At 44.8% G+C, this 22,307-nt stretch overlaps 3 protein-coding genes across 4 annotated transcripts; 1 reads left to right on the forward strand and 2 right to left on the reverse strand.

Annotated features, from left to right (window-relative positions):
- Positions 1 to 582: 582 nt before the first annotated feature.
- PHB2 (prohibitin 2) lies at positions 583 to 4,267 on the reverse strand. The gene is made up of 8 exons (XM_065742223.1): positions 4,100 to 4,267; positions 3,938 to 4,022; positions 3,775 to 3,854; positions 3,525 to 3,709; positions 2,383 to 2,512; positions 1,801 to 1,904; positions 1,267 to 1,344; positions 583 to 726 (listed from the first exon to the last, which is right to left on the reverse strand). The coding sequence occupies exons 1-8, from the start codon at positions 4,224 to 4,226 to the stop codon at positions 616 to 618; spliced, it is 900 nt and encodes a 299-aa protein (XP_065598295.1). The 5' UTR covers positions 4,227 to 4,267; the 3' UTR covers positions 583 to 615.
- A 54-nt stretch (positions 4,268 to 4,321) lies between these two features.
- On the forward strand, positions 4,322 to 9,451 carry EMG1 (EMG1 N1-specific pseudouridine methyltransferase). Of its 2 annotated transcripts, XR_010622529.1 has the most exons (7): positions 4,322 to 4,540; positions 4,615 to 4,716; positions 5,061 to 5,202; positions 5,509 to 5,567; positions 5,701 to 5,850; positions 6,224 to 6,533; positions 8,822 to 9,451. XR_010622529.1 is itself a non-coding variant. In XM_065742241.1 (6 exons), exons 1-6 carry the CDS (start codon positions 4,406 to 4,408, stop codon positions 6,335 to 6,337), a joined length of 702 nt encoding a protein of 233 aa, XP_065598313.1. In that variant the 5' UTR covers positions 4,322 to 4,405; the 3' UTR covers positions 6,338 to 6,547. The 2 variants fall into 2 exon arrangements, 1 of the variants encoding a protein (XP_065598313.1); XM_065742241.1 differs by lacking the exon at positions 8,822 to 9,451 and having other exon boundaries at positions 6,224 to 6,547.
- LPCAT3 (lysophosphatidylcholine acyltransferase 3) lies at positions 6,733 to 22,068 on the reverse strand. The gene is made up of 13 exons (XM_065742215.1): positions 21,876 to 22,068; positions 12,735 to 12,842; positions 12,517 to 12,623; positions 12,265 to 12,358; positions 12,106 to 12,143; positions 10,858 to 11,036; positions 10,377 to 10,485; positions 9,339 to 9,425; positions 8,863 to 9,029; positions 8,094 to 8,241; positions 7,447 to 7,605; positions 7,203 to 7,329; positions 6,733 to 7,075 (listed from the first exon to the last, which is right to left on the reverse strand). The coding sequence occupies exons 1-12, from the start codon at positions 22,066 to 22,068 to the stop codon at positions 7,213 to 7,215; spliced, it is 1,506 nt and encodes a 501-aa protein (XP_065598287.1). The 3' UTR covers positions 6,733 to 7,075; positions 7,203 to 7,212.
- Positions 22,069 to 22,307: the final 239 nt, after the last annotated feature.

Here is a 22,307-nt window from a genome sequence, read left to right on the forward strand (position 1 = left end):
AAAGCTTTTGGAGGGTAACAAGCATCTTTTCAAGAGAACACTATCCCAAATCAGCACAATTTCCTACAACCATCTAACTGCTGCCAGAGAGCCCTCTGCTGTAACTGCAGGATGTCCTGTACATGTAGGATAAATCAGAGGACACTCCTCAGATTATTAATCCTGTCTTCCACACGCAAGGTTCCAAGGGTGACACATGCATAGCTCCAATTACTGAACATCCCCCACTTGATGCAGATGTTTGTATGGCTCCTGCGAGGAAAGGCTTCAAAAGCTTCATATGACAAATGGGAACTGGGGCAGAAATAAAATGAACAGGTAGCCAGAAATGGCCAAGAAAAGCAATATCCTGGGCAACTATCGATATCATCAATGTCCTTGTTCCAAATACTAACAAAAGGATTAAAATAAAGTTCAGTGTCCTACCTTCCTCTGCGTCAGGAGATGTAGTTACAGGGTGGAGGGGAGAAAAAAAAAAGAGTAAATCATTAGATTGGAAAAAAATGAACTCATTTCTGCAGTAAGCAAGAGCGCACTTCACTTGGATGTGTTCTCTGGCATCAAGGATCTTCTCAGGAAAGATCCTGAAGACCAGCTTCACAAGGAAGGTGCAGGTCAATTCCCCCACAACAGCTGCCTGTCCACGTACCTGGTAAAGCCCTCATCCTGCAGGTTCAGTACCAAGTTATCTGCTGTGAGATACACACGGTTTTGTGAGCCAGCAATCTGAAAAATAAATCCATCACAGGGATGGTGTTAAAAAGTTTCAATACACAAGGAAGGATGGCATTAATAAAGAATCACTCTCTCCCTCTGGATATAGCGCTCTTACACTTAAAATCGTAGTTAAATGAATATGGTTTCCAAAGCTAACTATGTAACATCCTGACTTCCCATCCCAGTGCCGTCAGACTGTTAAAAAGCAGTGCTCATTCTGACTCCTTGTCAGACAGACCTTTGATCCCATGCCTGTCTGTCCCCTCTTCTCAGTGTGCAGCAAGCCAGGAGCTTGTGCGGCTGAGGGAGGGTGATGAGATCTGATTTGGATCTGGCCTTGTCACATGAAGGGCATAAACTTCTAGCCCCACATATAACTGCCAATTGCTGCTAACTAAATCTTTAGATCTGTTTGATCAAATTGCAGAGCTGGGATAAAGATCAGGACAGGGCAGGTCACATTCGCCTTAAATTCATCATGTGGCCACTGGGCTACGAGGACAGCACAACTGCAAAAGGAACACGGAAATCCTCTGCTCCTCTACTCACCGTTTTTGAGATGTTCTGGGCAGCTCGTATCTTACGTAGTTTGATGTAGCCTGGATTCCTGCTCAGAGCTTCACCAAGGTACAGGGTACAGTCACAGAAAAAAACTGCTACCAGAAACCCCCTGCCTTCAATTAATTCCTCCTAAGGAACTCACACAGTTGTATGAACACTTATCAGCAAATATCTTGAAAGGAAAAAAAAAAAATAAGATTGCTACACCAGTAACTTGGGCCCCTAGGCAAGGACATTTTTACATTTCCAAATCAAGTACAAGGTTTTTGCCCCAGACAGCAAACAGTAATTACATCTTACAACAGGGAGCAAAGGCTCATGGTGTCTTCTGCCCTGATCTGTAACCTTAGACAAGTAACTGCATTTAACCTTCAGTCTGGTTTCTGCTGGGAAAAAAAAAACCCGAGGCCTACTTGAAACTATCACCTCCTCAAAGTATCCTAAACACGAACCCATGCAACAAACTCCAAGACCCATCAAGCTCACAAGACGCAGAGCACAAAACCCCCCAAAGCAGGATATCATCTTAGCAGCTGTAGCTTCTCCTTCAGCCTGAACAATCTTCTGCTTCTGCTCCTGCTTGGCCTTCTCCACCAGGAACTGCGCACGCTGTGCCTCTTGCTGAGCTGCAGGGAGAACGGACAAAAGCATTCAAAGCAGATCCCACCTCTCAAATCTTCTGCCAGAGCTCTGTGGCTGAGGCCTGGGGAGCTCATGCTTCTGTAAGAACTGAGCATTCTAAGGCCACATCCACAAGTAAGGAACGAATCTGAGCATACTTTTGCTGTTATTGTTATTTTTTAATAAATCCAACAGCAACCGCAACTTTTAAGTATAATCTCTGTAGGAAGCAGTAGGGAAGTCCTACAGCTTTGGGAACACAGTCCCATTCATGTCCTACTCCATTAGCTATGGCCCAAGATTTTCTGCTAATACTCAGAATAATGAAGTTAGATCCATCACCTAAGGAAGCTGGGGCTTGTATCCCTGAAGTTGTATTAATACAAAACTAATGACAGACCAGCTCAGATTTGCTTTCTTGTTTATTAATTCAATACAAAGAGAAAAATCAACGCACCCTTTCCAGGCACAAACGGAACTCACCCACTTGCTTGGCCTCCACAGCCGCTGTGTATTCACGACTGAAACTCAGCTCTGTGATAGCCACATCATCCAAGATGAGGCTGAAATCCTTGGCTCTCTCTGTGAGTTCTCGCCTAATGAGCAGAGACACCTAAAATGCAAGCACAGCAAGAGCACTCCACACAGGCTGTTTCTCACTTCCTGTACACTACAAAACCTAATCACAACCACTCACAGCTCATTCACAGCATGGCTGAGAGACCATACCTAAAACAAAACCTAAGATATGGACATTAATGCCTGCCCTCTAAATCTGTCACCACTAAATAACTCCGCATACTCAGTGTTATGTGTAGCACTTTCAAAAAGTAACTACAGTTACTTATAATTACTTAACAATGCCATACAATTAGCATTTTTCCTATTAAAACAATAAAACCCAGAAACTGAATTCAGCTGCTTACTTTTTTTTGTTGTAATGGATTCAAAACATGATAAATGAAACTTTGCATTTCACCTTTCTGCCAACTTATCCTCTTTAGCAGTCCCATGCAGGACCTCCTCCAAAGCCTTTTAATTGATCAATAATTCCACTCTCCCTCATCTGGATTAAGTGGCAGATACTCTCAAAATCCTTGGCACTCAAATTACTCGAACATAAACTTACAGGTAAAGGTTTTTGAAAGTTAATTATTTTTATTATAACTTCGCAATCCCTCCAAGTTACCCTCTAATCTTCTCCTAAACAGAAACATTTGACAATTTTTTCTGGCATCTATCACCAAAAGCTTATCGCTTTGCTGACTCCTGACCCACTTCTCATTTCAGATCCACTTAAATCATTCACTTTGCTTTGACACCTTCATTGATAGCCATGAAGGGTCAGACAACCACTTTTAAGACAGTTCCAGTGCTGTGTGCTCACTACAAATGACATTAGCTTTCCGTCCCCCATTATTATGTTACAGTGCAGTTTTGCCCTCTTTCCTCAAAAGCTGGTGGTACAGCGTTAGTGTCTGTACCAGAATCAAACCACAAGCAGAATACAGTTGCATACCCTTTCTGCCAGCAGATATGCATCTTCCACCCCTTTTAATGCTCCCCACGTGCACAATTTAAACGTCCTTTGCAATGTGAGCAGAAGCTCCCTCAGGAAGGGTCACCTGGGCTCTCTGTGTGATGAGCTGCGAGGCGTTGAACTTGGCTACCACGCTCTTGAGCACCTCGTTGACAATGGAGGGCAAGACTCGCTCCTCGTAGTCAAGGCCCAGGCGCTGGTACATGCTGGGCAGCTCTGCAGCGTTGGGACGGGTGAGGACGCGCAGTGAGATGTTCACCATCTGCAGGTCTGAGGAAAGAGACGTGAGCAGGGCCAGAGCCCAGCCCCTCCCGCCCCACAGACCCCGCTCTTACCTTTGGAGCCCGTAGGGGAGGAAATCTTCCGCGGCCGGGCGCGGATATCGTAGATGATGGGGTACTGGAACCAGGGAATCCTACGAAGGAGCAGGAGGCCCGCATCAGGGAGGCCGCGCGGGCACGCGGACTGTGGGGAAAGCGGGAGCGGGGTAGGTCCTACCTGAAGTGCAGCCCCTCGGCCAGGATGGTGTCCTGCTGCACGCCGCCAATGCGGTTGAAGAAGATGGCCCGCTGCCCGCCCTCCACTGCGGGGAGAAACGGCACGGTCAACACGCGGGGGATGGGGGACGTAGGGCCAGGGCGCGGACTGGGGAGAACTCACCGATGAAGACGGACTCGCGGACGCCATACGCCAGGGCGCCGGCGCCCAGCAGCAATTTGACGGCGGTGCCGACACCCCGCGGCCCAGCCGGCAGCCGCCCCGCCAGGTCCTTCAGGCTCTGCGCCATGGCCGCGCCGCGCTGCGCCGCGCGCCCCGCCGGGAAGGACACCGGAAGTTGGTGGCACCGCCTTCCGCCGCGCTCCGGAAGTGGTCCCAAGGGGGGGCTGAGAAAGGCAGACATCTTGGGTGGCTGCGGCGGCCATTGGCGGTGCTCGCGGTGACGCTGCGTTGTACAGCTCAGACAAAATGGCGGCGCCCAGGCGGCCGCGTGAGGAGGATGAGGGTGGTGGCGGTGATAATGTTCCGCTGGAGACCAAGCGCGTCCGCGGGCAGCGGCGGCTCCTGGTGGTACTGGAGGGGGCGAGCCTGGAGACAGTGAAGGTGTGGGCCGGACCAGACCGAGCCGGGGGCGCTCCGTGGCTTCTGTCGTCAACCTGTCCGTGTTTTGGCCCTAGGTGGGGAAGACGTTCGAGCTCCTCAATTGCGACAAGCATAAGGCCCTGCTGTTGCGGAGCGGCCGGGACCCCGGGGAGGTGCGGCCCGACATCACCCACCAGGTACCGTCCGGGTACAGGTAGCATGGACTCGTCTGGGGGTGCAGGCCCGTGCCGCTGCGGTGCTCGCTGTAGGAAAGCGTCCGTGAAGTGTGGGGTATCGTCATGTGGGTCTGGGGTGGGAACGAAGTTAGCTTCACTACCGTATTTGTGCCTAATAACGTGTGTGTTTCTATTTATTTACATATGGGATTGTTTTTCGGCAGTGGTACATGTACAGCCACATGGACTCTTTTTTTCTCTTGTCATTTCTGCCCTCGTGGCGTTTAAGTCTTTTCCAAGATCCCTCCCCTGCACCATTTTAATCTCCACTACTGCACGTTTGTTTGCTTTTTGTTATGTTTCAGAGTCTTCTCATGCTTATGGATAGCCCTCTGAATCGGGCTGGTCTTCTGCAAGTTTACATCCATACCCAGAAGAATGTTTTAATTGAAGTTAATCCTCAGACCAGGATCCCGAGAACATTTGATCGATTCTGTGGCCTTATGGGTAAGTGATTCATACTTTGTACTGGCCACAAAATTATGCAGGGTGGTGGTTAGGAGCAGAAAGTTTGTTGCTGTGCGTTCCCAGCTACATACTACAGATACACACTCCTTAGTTGACGATGGGGATTTGCCTGCACGAGACTGTTCTAATGGTAAATTAACTCTCTGAGTAGTATTGTTTTGAACTTCTTTAGAGGGTGCTGAGAACTCTAAAGTTCTTTCCTAGGTTGAGCTCTCATTGCTAGGCAGAGAACGTGCTTCCTCCAGCAAGAGAATAGACTGCTTAACTGCTGTTCTTTTTTGTCAGTTCAGTTGCTGCATAAGCTCAGTGTTCGAGCTGCTGACGGTCCTCAGAAACTGTTGAAGGTAAGTGATGGTTGACTGTTTACAGGTAATAGTACAACATTTCTCTTTGCATCTAGTAATATATTTGTTGTAAGTGCATTGTATGTTGTGGACTTAGTTATCCGACAGAGCCTCTACCTCTTGTTTTCTATAGGTGATAAAAAATCCAGTCAGTGACCACCTACCTGTGGGCTGTATGAAGATAGGCACCTCTTTTGCGGTTCCAAAAGTGACAGATCTGCGTGAACTGGCTCCTGCAGCAGAGCCAGTAACTATTGTTGTGGGGGCTTTTGCCCACGGTTCAGTAAGTGCATGTAACCTTTCTTACTTGGGGTTGTAAATATCTTTATGAATGTAGATTTTAGTGCCGCTCTGAGTTGGTTTTTTTTTAGTTGTTTTTTTTTGACTCCTCTGTTATTTGGTCACCATTCCCTCAACCTCTTCTCTGTTATAGGCCTGTTAATAAACTGCCTGGCTCTGTAACACTTGAGCCTTTTTCTGAAGAGAGGGCATTCAGTTGCTTTGAGGAGCTTTAACGTGGCTATATTAAGTCTTGGATGAACCACGGTCATACAAGAGCAATGCCTCTGAAACAAATGGCAGTAGGTGGGATTAAGTGATAGTATGCGGCTTGATATACAGACACATAGGTATTTTCCTCTTCTTTCTCCCCCCAGGTCAATGTGGACTATACAGAAAAGATGATCTCTATCAGCAACTATCCCCTCTCTGCTGCCCTCACGTGTGCTAAAATTACTACTGCCTTTGAGGAAGCCTGGGGAGTGGTGTGAGGTTCTGTCTCTGCTTCTGTCGTGATGGACTGCTACACAGTGACTCCAGATTCTGGAGAGGCTTTTTTTAGTTCTTTGTGGACCTGGTGCAGCTTTGGGCTCCTGAAAGGGAAAAGCTTCAGTTTCTTCTTTGTAGCTCCTGGAGCAATGCAACTTTAAATGGACTGCCCACCAACCCTTTTTCCTCCTATTAAAGGTAACCTTTCATAAGACTATGTATTGTACTTAATTTTTTGTAAATGAACAGCCTTGTGACATCACCCTTGATAGTAAATCCAAATTTGTTGCGGAACCAAAGTTCTTAGCTAGGCCCAGCAGCTCTTTCTTTGTGGTGTGTGACAGCTCATGACTCCCACACTGATGCACCCTGGAGGAAATGAGCTGAAGCAGATATGAAAAAGAACAGGAGCAACTTTATCTTGGATGACAAACGTAGAAAAGTCAGAGGGTAGCTCCATTCCAATATAGTGCCTGCGTTGTTTTACAATCATCTGGTATCAGCAGAGAGACGAGAGTGTCCACTGGAGGGCGGCAGAGAGATAAGGCAACATACAGAAAGTGGAGGGTCTGGCAGGAGGCAACTCCATTCCCCTCCTTTTGGGTCTCTGACCCTGTGCTTTCTCTTTTCCCCCTCCTCACGTTGGAAAAAAAGTCAGACTTCAATACAGCAAACTTGGCAGGTGACGCTTTGCTTCTGGAGTGTTAAATTAACTCCTACAAATGCATGGGTGATACAATCTGAAAAAGAAAGAGCTATTAGATCTGTTTCAGTTGTCTCGGGGCTGTAATGCTGCTGTTTCATGTCACCTCCTAGTCCGATGTGTGGGATTCTTTTCAGGGACACGTGGAAGGAGCACAACCTTACCTGCTGGCTGTTATTCTGCTTTCTTTAGCTTTTCTTTTCGTGGCACAAGTAATTTACGAATATAAGGCAACACGAGTAATAAGGTGAAAAACAACACGTGGCCAAGGAAATAAATAGACTTGTACACCTGTAAAGAGAAAGGGGTAAGGATCAGCGATCAGACTTCAGCTAAGACCACATGAGAGGGCAAGCAGGGGTAAAAGGGCTTGGTTGCGTGGACTGCGTGTTTACGGTTAATAAATACCTTCATCCATTTGTCCCAGGTGAAAAGGCAAAATGGCACCAGAGAATAACCCATAAACATCCAGTGGTTAGTCTGCTTTAGCACATAGAAAATAGGCTGCAAGGGAGTGATGGAGGCCAAAGTGCTTAAAGTAGGACTGTCCCGAACAAGGTTTATAACCTAATGGAAAGAGAAATAAAGTTTTCCTCAGTTAGATATCTTACAGCTGTGAATGTAGGCTCTGCAACCAAAGTATCCTTGTTAATTAACTTCAGTAACCATTTAACAAAAAACTAAAGAAGTACCCTGTCCTTCTTGAAGTTTTAATCAAAAAGGAAAAGGCTATATATGGAATATTGTTCTTTCACTATCAGAGATTGAGCAGAGGCGTTCAGCTCACGTTCTTGCCTTCCAACCTTCCCAGCTGCCAAACACTTCAGTTGCACTGTGCTCGTGTGCCAGTCGTACCATAGGAGCTGACAGGAAGAAAGCTATGGCTTGCCAGTATATAAGCTGGGAACCTACAGAACCCCTGAACAGGACTGTTCCATGTGTGAACGCCAGTTTCTAAGTGAACACTTATTAAACCCTTCAGTGTGGTAGTTTCCAGACTCAAGGGAGAAGGTTAATGCAGGTGACCTTACTCAGGTAAGTCAGACAAAGCGCACCTGTCTTTCAACGATGACTATGAGCAACTCCATTTGAAAGCACACCAGGTAGCCAGAGTGTAGTCCATGCCAAATAGCCAGGAAGAACAGGGCCAGTGCCTGTGACAATAGTTTGTTACCCAGGAACTTCAGACGCTTGAAGATGTAGCTAGAGCAGAGAAGAAACAAAGTGCTTCTAGTTTATTGTTCTTCCCTCTCCATGTCAGAGATGCAAGGCCCAAGGGACTGTGTCTTCACGTTTCCCTGTGGTAACATAAACAGCAAGGCAGCTTCCCTTATCAGGGCAACTTACGCTTCAGTCCTTATCTTAAAGAAACGCCAGCTAGTGGGGATAGGTGGTTCTGCCAACACTCACAGAGATGAAGATATTTCACTATTCGGTTGTGGTCCAGCAAGATCTGAACCAAAATCTGCATCACTGCACAGGAAGCAGCTGCCAAACTGTGGCAGCTGTTTCACCAGTTCTGTGGCTGTTTGACCAAGAAGCCTAGAGGGCTTGCTGTAGTTGCATTCCAGCCTCCTCCCTCTGGCTTATGCCATCTCCAACTTCTTGCCTCTGTTAACAAAGAACTGCCTTTTTAAATTGGATCTAAAGATCCACCCAACTCAGTAAAAGCTGTTTCAAATGTAGCAAGCAGTGAAATGTGGAAGGAGTAGTGTGAGAACTGAGAACTAGCAGATGCCAAGTGCTCCCTTCTCAACTTATGATCTTGGTTCTGTTGACGCAGGTACTACTGACATTACAGAAGTAGAAATTTGTCCTGCTTACCGGGCCACCCAAGCATTGGTGTTGATGTTGAAAGAAGCAATGGTTCCTGTGAACAAAGGTGTTGTCTCATACAGCCAGACCTTCATGTTGGCACAGGCATCCCACATAGGTTTTCCACTCTTGTCATTCCCGTTGTACCCTAAACCAACAAGGATGCAAACACCTTCCTATGGAAAAAGACAGAAAGATGACAAGAGGGCATCACTTTTATTTTATTTTTTTTTTTGGAAAGGCAGAGCTGAGGAAGCTCTGATTTGTGCTCAGCAGACAGCACCACTGCAGATGGAGAAAATGGGTTAAAATCTCCTTTTTGATTAGTTAACCTTTGCTTTGCTTATAGCAAACCACACTGATCTGCACTGATATCTAGATACTCAAATTGCTTCTGTTTAGTACTAAGTCCAAAACCATACTCTTAACTTCAGAGATGCTAACTTTGTTCATTTGTCTTGTTTCTAGAAATACTTTTGACTTACCGTAACAAGCCAGCAAGTTACGTATTTGTAGAGTATAATTTTGCCCCAGACAAGTATGTAACCACAGCGGAACCAGAAAGGCTTCTCCTGCACAGATAGAACAGAACGAAAATAATGAGTTCTGGCTACATGTGATGTGGACAGATGTGATCTCATCACCGTCTTTCATTTTAATCTAATCAATGTGCTGAGACACTAAATGAACTGGACTACCAGGCGACAGGGTTATATAAATTCATACACCTTTTTTCTTCCTTTGGTAATACTTGACTGTACCAAAGTAAGTACTCTGGAATAAGCGTAATAACTGCTGGAGCTGATATCTGCATTTACTCGCAGTGACACAGAAAGACTGAACAGGGATTGATGTCCCTGTTTGTTCTAGGGAGTTGGACTAGGTGACCTTTAAAGGTCCCTTTCAACTTTGAGGATTCTGATTCTATGATCTGCAGATAGAAATTGCTTGCTTCAAATAACCTCAAAGAATCCGTAAATTTTTAATTCAAATTACTCAGTCTGCACAATCTGCTGCTGCATCCCTCTACACAAAATAATACTGTACAGAGAAGCAAATCAAGTTTTTTCTTTCAAAGCTAGTCTGTACTCAAGGACAGCTCACCCCAATAAAGTCCATATAATGAACTTTCATCTTCAAATTTTAAAAAGCCTCAGAAACTACTATGGCAGAGCTCTTTGCATGTAATGGTTAAACGGTTAACTAAAAAGTGTCAAAATACATGTTAGGATTCCAAAAACAGCTGTAATATCCCAGATGAATTCTCTATTTGTAAAAGTTTGTATTCAGTTCAGTTCAATTTAACACATTCTTGTTCTTCACCAAATGAAATACACAGGACAAGCAGCAAAGACAAATCAGTTATGGGAAGGCATATCACCAGTTGCTGACTTATCTTCTTTTTTAATTGAGGCAAACTTAAAAAAAGAAACTGAGTTTCCTCTGCTCTTATAGAGTGCCCTCAATGCCCTCCAGAGGAGCAGCATTCTTCCACATATCAAAACTATTGAATATATACATACCATGTAATCATCTGAGATGAGGTACTCATCAGAGATGTATGGGCTTGACAAGGTATAGGTCACTAGAAATAAGAGACCCAAACTCAGGCGCTTGAGAGCAGGTACAAAACTGAGAAAGAAAAATATGAAGGTCAAGGAAAAGCCCTGTAAAAAACAGAAGTGGAAACAGGGAGACAGTCATAGAGGAACACCACATTCCACTGCAGCAGATGCCTCTACTTGGAAGCTTGAGGTGCTGACACTACCACGTCAGGACTGAGTGTACTAAACAAGTGAAATGTTAACGTTTGTGCCCTGGAACAATGCTAGGAAATCATGCAGAGTCTATGAGCAACTTCTGAATGGCTGCCTTCTCTTATAAATGACTTTTAGTCACAGTATTTCAGCGTCCAGGTAAGAAGGCACTCTGCTGCAGGGAATGCATGGAGGATTCAGCATTCTGGGATTTTAGGAAAGCAAGGAGCTAAGTGGATCTCATTACCTATTGGGTCTCTGGCCAGGAACGTCAGTCATCTCACCCCTTGCCAGTTTCTGATAGTCTGTCATGGAGAACTGAGGCCCCACCATGAAGGCACCATAGAAATAGGAGAATCCTGAGACCTCCAGCAAGGTAGGAACTCCCCGGACAGCAAATCGACGCTGCTCAGGGGTCAGGAGCTCCTGCACCAAAGGGATTGGATTAACATCATCCTATGGGTTGTCATACTTAGCTCTGGATGTTATGTTTTCAGCCCATCTCCTTTATGGTCTAAGTTCTTGCTCTCCACATACAGGGAACTTTTCACTTTGTACTTCATGCTCATTCTTCTTCTCACCCCTGTTTCTCTATCTCCAGTCACTCCAAATAGCAACGAGATCCAACAGTTTGAGAACAGCTGCACAGATCTATATTCTCAAACAAGCTCAAAACAAGAAAGAGCTTTATTAACATGCACCCCTGCCAGGGTAGATGCATAGTAAAAGCTCTGTATCTGACTTTTACCAGTCCCTGACTGCAACAGTATGTACCCACACCATGCTGTCCTACAGCTCCTACTTCTTGATGCAATAATTCAACGTCTTCATATACTTGAAACTTCATCTTAAGATATTTCAGATAAACATTTTTTTCTTGCAGCTAGTGGTGACTGGGTGGATGCTGAACACGGGGTCAGGCCCTGAACAGGAGGTGAGGAACAAAGACACTTGAAGTGGGATTAGGAGACTGTAACAAGTGTTCCATCCTTTCCCACATGCTGTGGTGTGTGACTTCTGTCACCATTTAATTTGCTGTAATAACAGGGCCCTAATAAATGGTAAAGGGCAAAAATCCAAGAAGATATGATATGACTCAACAAAAGAAAGGAAGATGGGAACTGAGATCCAGTACATGTTAAGGGAGTACTACCCACAAGACACAAAGCATTGGAGATTGGGAATCTAAAGCAATAGATTTAGGGGAAGCAGACGGTGGGGAATTTGGAAGGGGGCAGAATAATATTTTGACACAGTTCAGTACTGAAGCAACTTCTGTCCATCTGTAATTGCTATTGTTTCTGTTCCAAATTATCTTTTTCCACTCTGAATTTCACTGCTCTCAGATATTCACACATACTCCCCTCTCAGTTCAGACTTTTGCCAAACAATGAATGCAGCTTACTAATTTACATCCTTCGAACTTGATTTTCTGGCTTCTAGATCTTTAGAGCAGCAAACAGGAGGAAGGAAGGAGAATTTGTGTTTTACTCACCAGATCTTTTCCTCCATCATAGTAATCGATGGCCAGACCTGGAGGTGAGAAACAATCATTTGAAGATCTTTGATGGGCTACCTGGGCTGAACCAGCAGTCCTCTTTTCCCTGATGCATGGCTTGCAAAATGTGAAAGATAACAAGGCAGCATCGCTTACCAATCAGCTTGAGAGTCAATACACAATGTGGCATTGTCCACTTGATGTCATAGTGCTCTGTGGCTGTGAAGTAATAGCCAGCCATAAGGTATGTCTGAAAGAAACCATTATTTGGATTATTTAAACCAAACCTCTGGCAGTTTTTTATCTGTTTCCACTTTTCCACCCATATTTGCTACTGAGTAGTGCAAAACTGAACACAGAGCTCTTTCTATATATAACTGATGCAGTAAGAAAGGAAGGGAATTTTACCATCTGAAAGATGAACGTGGTAAAGATGGCAGTGACTGTGCGACCCATAAGTCTCAGGATGAGAAACTGGACTAGGACACATAGAAGGGAATGAAAGAACTGCATCCCTGTGGAGAGAGAGAGAGATGAAGCAAAAATCAGATTTTCCCATTACAGGTCCTCCCAAAACTGCAGCAAGCTCTGGGCCTAGTAGCTCTCTCTTCCAAAGCTCATCTTACCAAAATTGAAGTAAGCAATTGAGAGTCCTGTGAACACATTGTAGAGGTGAATGAGGTAGGTCTCCTTCTGGAAGAGGAAATAGCGCTGGAACAAGGCAAAAGGATATCCTAAATAGAGGGGGAAAAAGATGGAAGAGTTGTAAATTAGTGTTGGCAAGCAGCAACATTTGTAATGGTCCAGATTATGGCTTTGTTGAACACATTATAAGGAACATGCACTTGATATAGGTACATCATCAACACAGGTCACTGTATAATTGCTGATACTAAATTTCTAAGGGGGATAGATGCTAGATGACTTAGTGGAGTTTCTAGCCTTATACATTATGTGAGGAGGGACACTGCTGAAACACACGAATCAGACTTCAGTGGCCTACTCTATCATAGTTTTCCAAATTCTGTAACAAATACAGTGAATATCACAACGAGAAGAAGAGAGAACTTTATGGTTAATACCATTGCACTGTCTTCAAAATTCAGTCCTTGCTCCCCCTCAATAACCTCTTATATGATGCTGAGTAACTCTGTGGTCAATGGCTCTATGTCCAGGTGGAGGCTGGCGACAAGTGGTGTCCCCCAGGGCTTTGTCTTGGGATGCATACTCTTCATCAGTAAAGCCACAGATGATGGGATTCAGTGCACCCTCAGCAAGTTTGCAGAGACACTAAGCTGAGTGGCACAGTTGATATGACAGAACAAAGGGACACCATCAAAAGGGACCTAAACAAGCTCAAAGGGTGGACCCAAGAGATGATGAATCTTAATGAGATTCAACAAGATACTGCACTTTGGTCACAGAAATTCCAGATATGTGTACAGACTGGGAGAACTCCTTGAAAGCAGCTCTGCCAAGAAGAACTTAAGCGTCCTGGGAGATTAAAAACATGAGCTGGCAGTGTGTACTTGCAGCCTGAAAGGCCAACAGTATTCTGGGCAAAGAAAGGTGGCCAGCAGGGTGAATGATTGCAATCTCTACTCTGCCCTCAACAGATCCATCTGGGGTAAAGGGTCCAGGTCTGGGGCCCTCAGCACAAGAAAAACATGGAGCTTTTGGAAGGAGTCCAGTGGGGGGAAATGAAGACATCAGACCTCTCCTATGAAGACAGGCTGAGGCAGCTGGGCTTGCTTAGCCTGGGGAAGAGAAGGCTCCAGGGAGACCTCACTGTGGCCTTCCAGTACTTAAAGAGAGCTTATAAGCAGGAGGGAAATTAACTTTTTTGACAGGCAGATAGTGACAGGACAATGGGGAACTGTTTTAAACTAAAAGAGGAAACTTTTAGATTAAGGGGAAATTTTTCATTGAGGAGTGAAGTGCTAGAACAGGCTGTCCAGAAGTTACGATGTTCCGCCCCTGGAGGTGTTCAAGACCAGGTTGAATGAGGCCTTGGGCAGCCTGGACTAGTGGGTGGCAATCCTGCTCATGGAAGAGGGATTGGAACTGGATGGGCTTTAAGGTCCCTCCCAACCCAAGCTATTCTATGATTCAAAGATTTTGTCATTTTTAATCCCCGTGCTCCCCAGGTGACCTCCAGTCACACATCCTTTCTTTTCTGACTCTCTTACTTTAGATTTGCATCTAAATTGTTAAGTACTCTGTATACCAAGCTGTAACTAAAATCTACTGAGACTACCCATGCAGTATTTTGAAAATATTTTGAAAAAAAAAGAAAAAAGTCAGAAGCATTTCCTATTCAGTAGCTAAGAGAAGTGGAAGAAAGTTTTTCCTTGCGTTTTCTACATTTTAGATCATGTCCCAGTTTAGGAATGACTCCAGATTATTATCCGTGCCTTTAGTGAGAAGTAAACATTTGTGAAGCACTCTGATAGTATGGTGAGATGGGCCATACAAAATCCCAAGAGTAAATAAAACTGTTGTCTTAAGGTGAGGTTCATGAAGTATACAATGAACACTGCCACAAATGAGACAATAAATGTTTTAATACATATTGACATTATAAGTTTTGTCTATCTTATAAGTATCTGAAATCTATTCTTGCAACTGCTGTGTTTCTAAAGGTATACGTGTAAGGAAGTTGAATTGGGATAGCAGAAGCAACCTTAATGCTGGCTATGAGATGTCAGAAATGCGTGTGATCGCTTTACTTTGCAAACTTGTGTTCTGTTATCCTGATTAAAATCCAAACAAACAAATCTAACCCACAAAAAAAAAAAAAAATAAAAACCAGAAAGATTATCACAACACTGGAGCCCACACTACTTATTAGCACAGATGAAGTCTGTAGCAGTGGATAGATGTCTGCTACCTGAACAAATGGAGTAATAATAGCAGTAAGTAGTTATGTTTTATATGCTGCAATACTAACATTGTCAAGTGCATGTACTGCAGTCAGTGTTAATGGCTGGGGAGATGACTAGAGGCATTTTCTGGTCCTTCCTTTCTTCCCCAGATCCCTCATGAGGGAATTACAGAGTCTGGGACTTGGGCTACCTTACAGATCCTGGAATGCAGCATGCTCTACTGAGCCTAGTTGTGTACCTCTTCTTGAAACTCAACTGCTCTTCCCCATTTCCTCAGCTTCTTGCCATCTCTCATTCTGCCCTTCCTCCTTGTTACTGTTTCTTCCACATTCTGTGCTCTGCACCAGTTTTCACTTTGCAGACTTTCTCATTCTGAATGATTGTCCAGTCTCCACATTCCACAACTCTTTCCCCACAGACCCTGGCAACCTTGCTCGTGGATGCTCATTCAGCCTTGCTTTCCCTTTTGCAAGAACAGCTCCTAATTCCCATACTAAATGCCTTACTCAAACCTTCCTTTCCCTTCCTGCTCTACTTTTGTCTGATTCTCCCAGCCCTATCACATCTACCACAGCATTCTCCCTTCAGCACATGTCAGCAGCATCTTCTTCTACCATCCCTGAAAGCCAGCCGAGAAGGAAAGAAGTAATTGACAGAGTGAGTTCAGCACATGGGATCTCTGGGGATACAAGAGTAATTCAAACAATTAGAACAATTCACATGATTAAAAAATAAGGCATTGCCTACCAGCCTCAAGCTCAGAAACATAGAGACAGACACTCAGTCTTTCTCATTTCAATTTTCCAGTGAAACAGACACTATTCAAGTTTAATAAACTTATTAACAACTGCCCACAGTGCTGTAAAACCAAAAGTGGTAAAAAAAAAAGCAAAACAAACCTAAGAAGCGTTACTGTTTGCTCATCCTGAAAGCTAAAATACTTAAGTTTAGAGTAGGAAAATACTTTCCCCTTTTGAAAAAGCACTAGAAAAATAAGATTAGAAATATAGACAAAGTACAATTTATTGCTGCTTATCAACAGTTCTGGTTTTAAAACTTTTTTTTTTTTTTTAATAACTGTAATCTCGCTGAAGATTCAATTTTTATTAAAAAAAAAAAGTTTCCCTCAATTTCTGTATACAGAATTAAACTGTGACTGAAACTTTAGTGTACCTCCAAACTGTAAAATTCTGACATTTCACCCATTTTCTTTCATTCCCAACCAGTGTTCCTGCTCTTTAAATAACCCTGGCTCACATTTCATGCTTATTTCCTTATAATCCCACACAGGAAATCATATAATAGTTTGGGTAATGCTGCTTTAATAAATATGTATATATATAAATTACAAGCCCTCGCAAATGGAGGGCTACTAATACACACATCATGTCTGTTTTAAGAAAGCTAGACATTTAAGGCCCACTCTTCTACTACATAGGTGCTACTCCCGGTCAAAAGTCACAGTGTCAGCCCACATTCTTCTGATAACCAGAAGAAGCTGCTGTTACTGTGGAGTATAGTTTCCTTACAGCTTTCCTGCACACAGATTGTTTTCTTAGTTTTACAATTGGGCTAATTCCACACTGCAGATATAAACTTTAACCCCCACGTGGCAGTAGATACCGACTATCAGTGGACATTCTGCTGCGGCCTGTCCACTTCAGAGCACTCCCATCTATTAATTAGTTGTTCTTTCTGATAACAGTGGCAGCACTCCTACCCCACCACAGAGGCCTTGATAGAACATGAATTAGCACAGGAAAGGTAGGAAAGCAGTTACTGAAATTAGTGTTGCCATCTGGAAAACCTGCAGTCGTATTTAGATAGGTTGGATTCAGGACGCCATGCAACTTTCCTTTTGCAGTTCAGAAACAACAGGAATAGAAGCCCTGCTCCTCAGTGCTGGGACCATGCATACCACCTCCTGGCCTGCCAAACTCATCCTTTGCAGCTCTTTCAGGCAGAGCTGACTGAGACAGGAAAGCAGTCGTAATACTCTTGGAGAAAACAAAAGGCAACCTTCTGATCCAAGGTAACTCTTCTCTTCTGTGCACCATCAAATTGAAAAGCTGCCTGCATGCAGTTGATTTTTTTTGCCTCTAGATAAGACTTTTTATAACAAGGAATTAGTAATTGATGTAAAAATGACAAATTAACTGAGATATGCTTCTGACGATAAAAAAAATATGGAAGAATTTATGGGAACAAGAAGATGATCTCTGGTTAAGAGAGCCCTGGAGTTAGAATGAACAGCTTCTTTGCCACAGGCATTTGGGAGAGTAGTGGATTGATGCACAACATCAAGGTTGTCCACAAATACAAGAATCTAACTGAACAAAAATGTAAATGATTAAGAGGAGGGACTGGGGAGGAGGACTAATTCCAAGCAAAACCAGTGTTGTTAAATCCGCCATATTCTAGAATGTGTGATTAAGTTGTCTGTCATTTTCTAAAGATGAAACTGCAAATAAAAATACCAGAAGCCTTTTCTTATTTTTTTTAAGTCTTCGTTCCTTTTTTGTATGCTTATTCCATTTCATCTTCATACTTTTACTCTTCTTCCTATTGCTGATTAGTTAACTCTACCTTTGTTGGAATCCAGCAGGTCAATTGCCTCTGCATTCTTACAAGAGCACTAAAACTAAAAGGAAAGGGACAATGGGAAAAAAAAGATGCATTAGCATGTAAGCCCTATCTAGTATTTTGACTTCAACGGTGTTCTCTTTTTCTGCCTGTAATACCACAAGAATTCCACACTTTGGTGCACGTATGTGAGAATTTTAACTGAACACGGGAGTGTACTTTTGATGTCCACTTACAGTGATTCAGTTTGCACAGAGGAACCACGTCAAAGCATGAGAGCAGGATTCCTCTTGGATAAAACTAAACTGAACATTCACTCCAACTCTCTGTTCATACAGCCAGCCAAAGAAAATTCAAAGAAAACGCCTGCAAACCATTGGTGGAGATGTGGAAGATGAGTGGAGAATACTCACTTGCAAATAAAGCATATGATTTCTGGGACCTATAGGAAAAGTGTGACTCCTATGTGTCACTGCTGTATCTGTAGAACAGGGAACACTTCCCAGTAGTGTTTCTGGCAGGCCCGGGTAGATCAGCAGGTCAGTTCTGGCTCAGGGCTGTAAACAGCACGTTGCCCCCACCTCCATGTAAGGCAGTGGAACGTGCTAGGTAACTCCACAAGGCAGTGTGGTAGCATAGCCAGATCAGCACCTCCAGTTCTTGTGGATCATGCTCTGCTTTACAGCTAGCCACATAAATAAGGCCAACTTATAAGATAGACACGTAAATAGACAGTGTCAAGGCATCCTGATTCCTGGCTTATGCTCTGAACAGTGACAGCACGAAAGAAGCCATTCTCCTTTCACAGAAGAAAGGACAACCTCTTCCTCTTCTCTCTTCCCATAGTTGGAGGCACTCCCTCCCTTCCTCCTCCACAAAGCAAGTGCATTGCTGGCTCAGCCTGCTTACTTCAGTGACCAGAACTCTGTAAGCATGGTGCTAAGAACACCAGTGTCTTCCATGCTGACTTAAAGACAGGACTTCTCCAGGTAAAACCCTGGGCCCTCCACCTAGCAAAGAATAAGGTGGAATATATCTCTTAGAAGGCAACTTCATATAACTGACTTAAACACATCTCAGTTTTGAAAATTATAGGGCCTACTAGAACTATGCTTCAAGTAATGTTCGTAATATTGCCTAATTGCAGCTAAATTTCTTCAAAGTTTGTGTATACAAATTTTCATGTGAAGTGTGAAGTTTGTTTTTCATCCTGTACAATGTGAGCAATGGACTCCACTCACATTGTATTATTTGCTTCAAATTTACAGGATGTAAAAAAAAGCGTATCGTTGATACAGCAGGGTGACAAAAATCCCCACTGTTGACTTAGAAACATGCTTTTACAATCGCCATTAGTTTGCTGAGGAATTGTGCCACTCTTTAGGATTACTCAAATTATTGTTCTTGGTTACTCTTCCTTCCTCCTCCTTATCGTTTCACCCTATCTTTTTTTTTTTTTTCAACAGTGACAGACTGTTAACAGTTTCAAATGACATCTTTTGCTCATTTCAGATCATGTTTAAGTGAATATTCTTACCCTGAATCAAGAGCGTTTGTTCAGAATACTTTTTCAAAGACAAAGCAGCTTTCTCCAGAAATTAAAATAAGAAATTGCAAAGTCCTTTGCAATTCTTTCCATTTTTTCAGAAGGCTGCTTTTTGTCAGTTTCTGGTGATCTCCTGAACAGCAAAACCCTGGAGACAGCTCTTGCATTAGAACTGCATAGTCAAGATGGTGAACTGCATCACCGGAGGAGAAAAGAGCAACAACTTTTTAATCCATGTTTGGAAAACAAAATCATACTTCATCCTCACGGTCTTGCTCTGATATAACTCAGCAGTACTAGCTGCAGGCAATAAAAACAATTTTCTTCCTGAATCCCTGCAAGCACCTGAAATGGAGGAAGTCAAGAAAAGGCAACATTTTGCTTATCCTAACGCAATTTCCAGCTTTTCAAAATGCCTTTCATTTTTGCCCCATGCCATCCCATGAAGCAGTCATCGACAACAGTTTCCTTACTAAAGGCTTAAAGTCATCAGTAACAATAAGAGGACTTCAAGCTAAGCTGCAATGCAATGACCACTCCTTTTAATGCCAGTGGCAGGTTAAGAAACCGTTCTCTCTCTCCTGTTGCTCTAGAGTGGTTCTTTGCACTTACTTTTAATGCAATCATATAATACTTTACTACCTATCCATTAAGCAGGAAAGCTGGAGCCAATCCTCTCAGCCTGAACCTACACGACTTGCATGAGGACCAAACTGCAGGCAGGGTTGCTTTGCATGCCCTTAAGCTTTCTGACTGGAGTTATGTCTTCTCCTGAACGCAATTAAGAGACACTTTAATAAGAAGAAAGGTCAGGGAAATATGCAGGTCTAGCCTCTTGTTTCTGCATACATTTTGGTGATGCAGGGAGAAAAGACACGAGCAGGTTCCCAGCTCCTGATCCCAAGACTTTTGATACAAATTAAAAAGACTCACTGAGACTTTATGCAACTGAGTATCAAAAAGCTGTAATGATACCAACAAATCTTGGGCATGATTACTCTACTGACTGCAGTGGGTACCTCCTCTTATCAAGATGATACATTAGCTGCTGTTCATTTCAAATAAGGGATTTTATTCACCCATAAAACACCAAGCAGGAAACAGTGCCCTCCAACGTCACATTCTAGTTTACTGCTTCCCAAAGTAAGAAGCTCTAAGAACTGTGCAATGCATCACTCTACAGTATGTGTTTGCCTCCACATACACTTTCCAACACTTCTCCTAAATCAGTTCTTGTTGGACAAGTCCCTTGCTTAGTTCAGTTGACTTGCTCAGTAGTAGCCTATCTGCTTTTTCTGGTTTAGGTTTCTGCCAGGAAAGTAAATTGAATCAGCTTATAATTAAAGTCTCAGAGAGACGTGGGAAAAGCTGTGGAGAGCTCCTATGTTAATTCACACTGACCTATCTGCATGTCCTGTATGAGTTTCCTACTATTATTTTTTTTCCTTCTTTTTTATAAAGAAATGCAGCGACTTCTGAGAGTTCAATCTCCTGTATCTACCTTTGTTAGGAAGAATGTTTTGGTTCTGTTTGATGTTATTGCAGATGAAATCAAGCATGTTTGGTCTAGACTGCAGTTACCAAGTGAAACAACTTGTCCTCTCTGCCTTTCAGAAAGTACATTTTCAGTTAGATTAAGCTGTTTTTCAGACATCTCACACAGTAGCTGCCATTTTCCTCATATACATGTCCAGGTTCAGAGAAAAGCTTTTATTTCTTTTCTGGATGATTACACCATCCTTAATTTTTATTTTTTTCCCCCCAAAACTCAAAGTTTCATAGGTATCCCCAGAGATTTATACAGGCAGTGTATAAAAACAAACTTGAATGAATGTTTTGGGAGCTCTAACACCCATCCCCACAGCCGTTCGCCACATCCTGACTCCAGCCTTGCCTTGACCATTTTGCCTGTGACTTTTAACTTATGCTTAGATAAGCATAAGAAGCATACGTTTTGCAACACTCAGGTGGAGCACAGGACAACATGCCAGTTCTTCTAGCCACTTAGATGGCAGGCTTCGCTCACCCTACGTGGTAATGTGCACAAGCCACTCCTGCACACTCCCATTGCGGCTGTGGACACAAATATTGTCCCTTGGCCAAGAGGTGCTTGGACAGGGCCACGTCTTGGGCACTCTGAGTATCCCTGCTTGAGCAAAGTGTGGAACAGAGGACCTTGCCAACCGCAGCCATACTGAAGCTCTGTGTACCTGTGGTTTCCTAGCACGCACGTCTCCGGACCTGTGCTCCTCCGGGACCTGACGCAGCACAGCACCCGGCACACGCACTGGGGCATTAGGAAAAGGTCCCGCACCACAGGGCGGTGGGCCCTGGAACAGGCTGCCCAGGGCAGTGTGCACAGCCCCACGCTGCCGGAGTTCAAGGAGCATCGGACACGGCTCTCAGACACAAGGTTTGAGTTTAGGCGGTGCTGCGTGGCTCCGGGAGCTGCTCTCGGCGATCACGGTGTTCCCCTCCCGGCTCGGGGATACCCTGGTGGACGGCGAGAACACCGCCAACAAAGTTCTGCACCCAGCAGCGCTCAGGATCAGCTCTCCATCGCGCCCACCCCGCGGCGTGCAGCACGCCCGCCCCGCGCTATCCGGAGCCACAGGTGCCGGGCTCGCCCTCCTGCCTCCGCGCCGACAGCCTCGCCCCGCGTCCGGACACGCGTCGCCCCGCCGCCCGCAGAGGCCCCGCCGATTGTAGGGTCTCTGCCCGGGGCCGGAGCCCTCGGCCCCGCCCGCCCTTACCCATCAGGATGGACACGATGAGGCGCAGCGCCTGCTCTGAAGAGCCCAGGGCCTCCGCCGCTCGGGCCAGGCCCCAGCCGGACCCTGCCACCGCCATCTTCCCCGCCGGCCCCGCCGGCCGGTCGCTCCTGGAACCCAGCAGCGGCACCGACACCGCGGCCCCCGCACCGCTTTCGTCCCTCTCCGCTCCCATTGGCTGCGCTGCGCCGGCCACGCCCTCTCGGCGCCTCCGATTGGACGGCCGTTGGCAGAGGGGCGGGGCTCTGCGCTCACTAAGGCAAAGGTTACCCCGCGAGTGGGCGGTGCCGCGAGGTGTCCCCGCTAGCCAATGATTGGAGGAAGCGCCTCAGGGGGCGGGGCTCGACCCGGGCGGCGGGGGCGGGGCCGCGCCGGCGAGGCGGAGCTCGCCTTCCCATTGGCCGCGTCGGGACA

This window comes from Cyrtonyx montezumae, unplaced genomic scaffold (assembly GCF_038088225.1).
Source record: "Cyrtonyx montezumae isolate F1298 unplaced genomic scaffold, pur_monq_1.0 scaffold_3, whole genome shotgun sequence".
In the NCBI taxonomy this organism is placed as follows: domain Eukaryota; kingdom Metazoa; phylum Chordata; class Aves; order Galliformes; family Odontophoridae; genus Cyrtonyx; species Cyrtonyx montezumae.

Bases quoted from the DNA above. Each gene is read 5' to 3' on its own strand.
- LPCAT3 (XM_065742215.1), bottom strand. From the start codon at position 22,068: ATGGGAGCGGAGAGGGACGAAAGCGGTGCGGGGGCCGCGGTGTCGGTG. The intron at 12,144-12,264 runs GTAAGCGATGCT...TCTCACCTCCAG, and splicing joins ATTGACTCTCAAGCTGATTG to GTCTGGCCATCGATTACTAT. The intron at 7,330-7,446 runs GTATTTATTAAC...TTCTCTTTACAG, and splicing joins CCTGGGACAAATGGATGAAG to GTGTACAAGTCTATTTATTT.
- PHB2 (XM_065742223.1), bottom strand. From the start codon at position 4,226: ATGGCGCAGAGCCTGAAGGACCTGGCGGGGCGGCTGCCGGCTGGGCCG. The intron at 3,710-3,774 runs GTAAGAGCGGGG...CTCTTTCCTCAG, and splicing joins CTCCCCTACGGGCTCCAAAG to ACCTGCAGATGGTGAACATC. The intron at 1,905-2,382 runs GTGAGTTCCGTT...TTCTCCCTGCAG, and splicing joins TGTGGAGGCCAAGCAAGTGG to CTCAGCAAGAGGCACAGCGT.
- EMG1 (XM_065742241.1), top strand. From the start codon at position 4,406: ATGGCGGCGCCCAGGCGGCCGCGTGAGGAGGATGAGGGTGGTGGCGGT. The intron at 4,541-4,614 runs GTGTGGGCCGGA...TTTTGGCCCTAG, and splicing joins CGAGCCTGGAGACAGTGAAG to GTGGGGAAGACGTTCGAGCT. The intron at 4,717-5,060 runs GTACCGTCCGGG...GTTATGTTTCAG, and splicing joins GGCCCGACATCACCCACCAG to AGTCTTCTCATGCTTATGGA.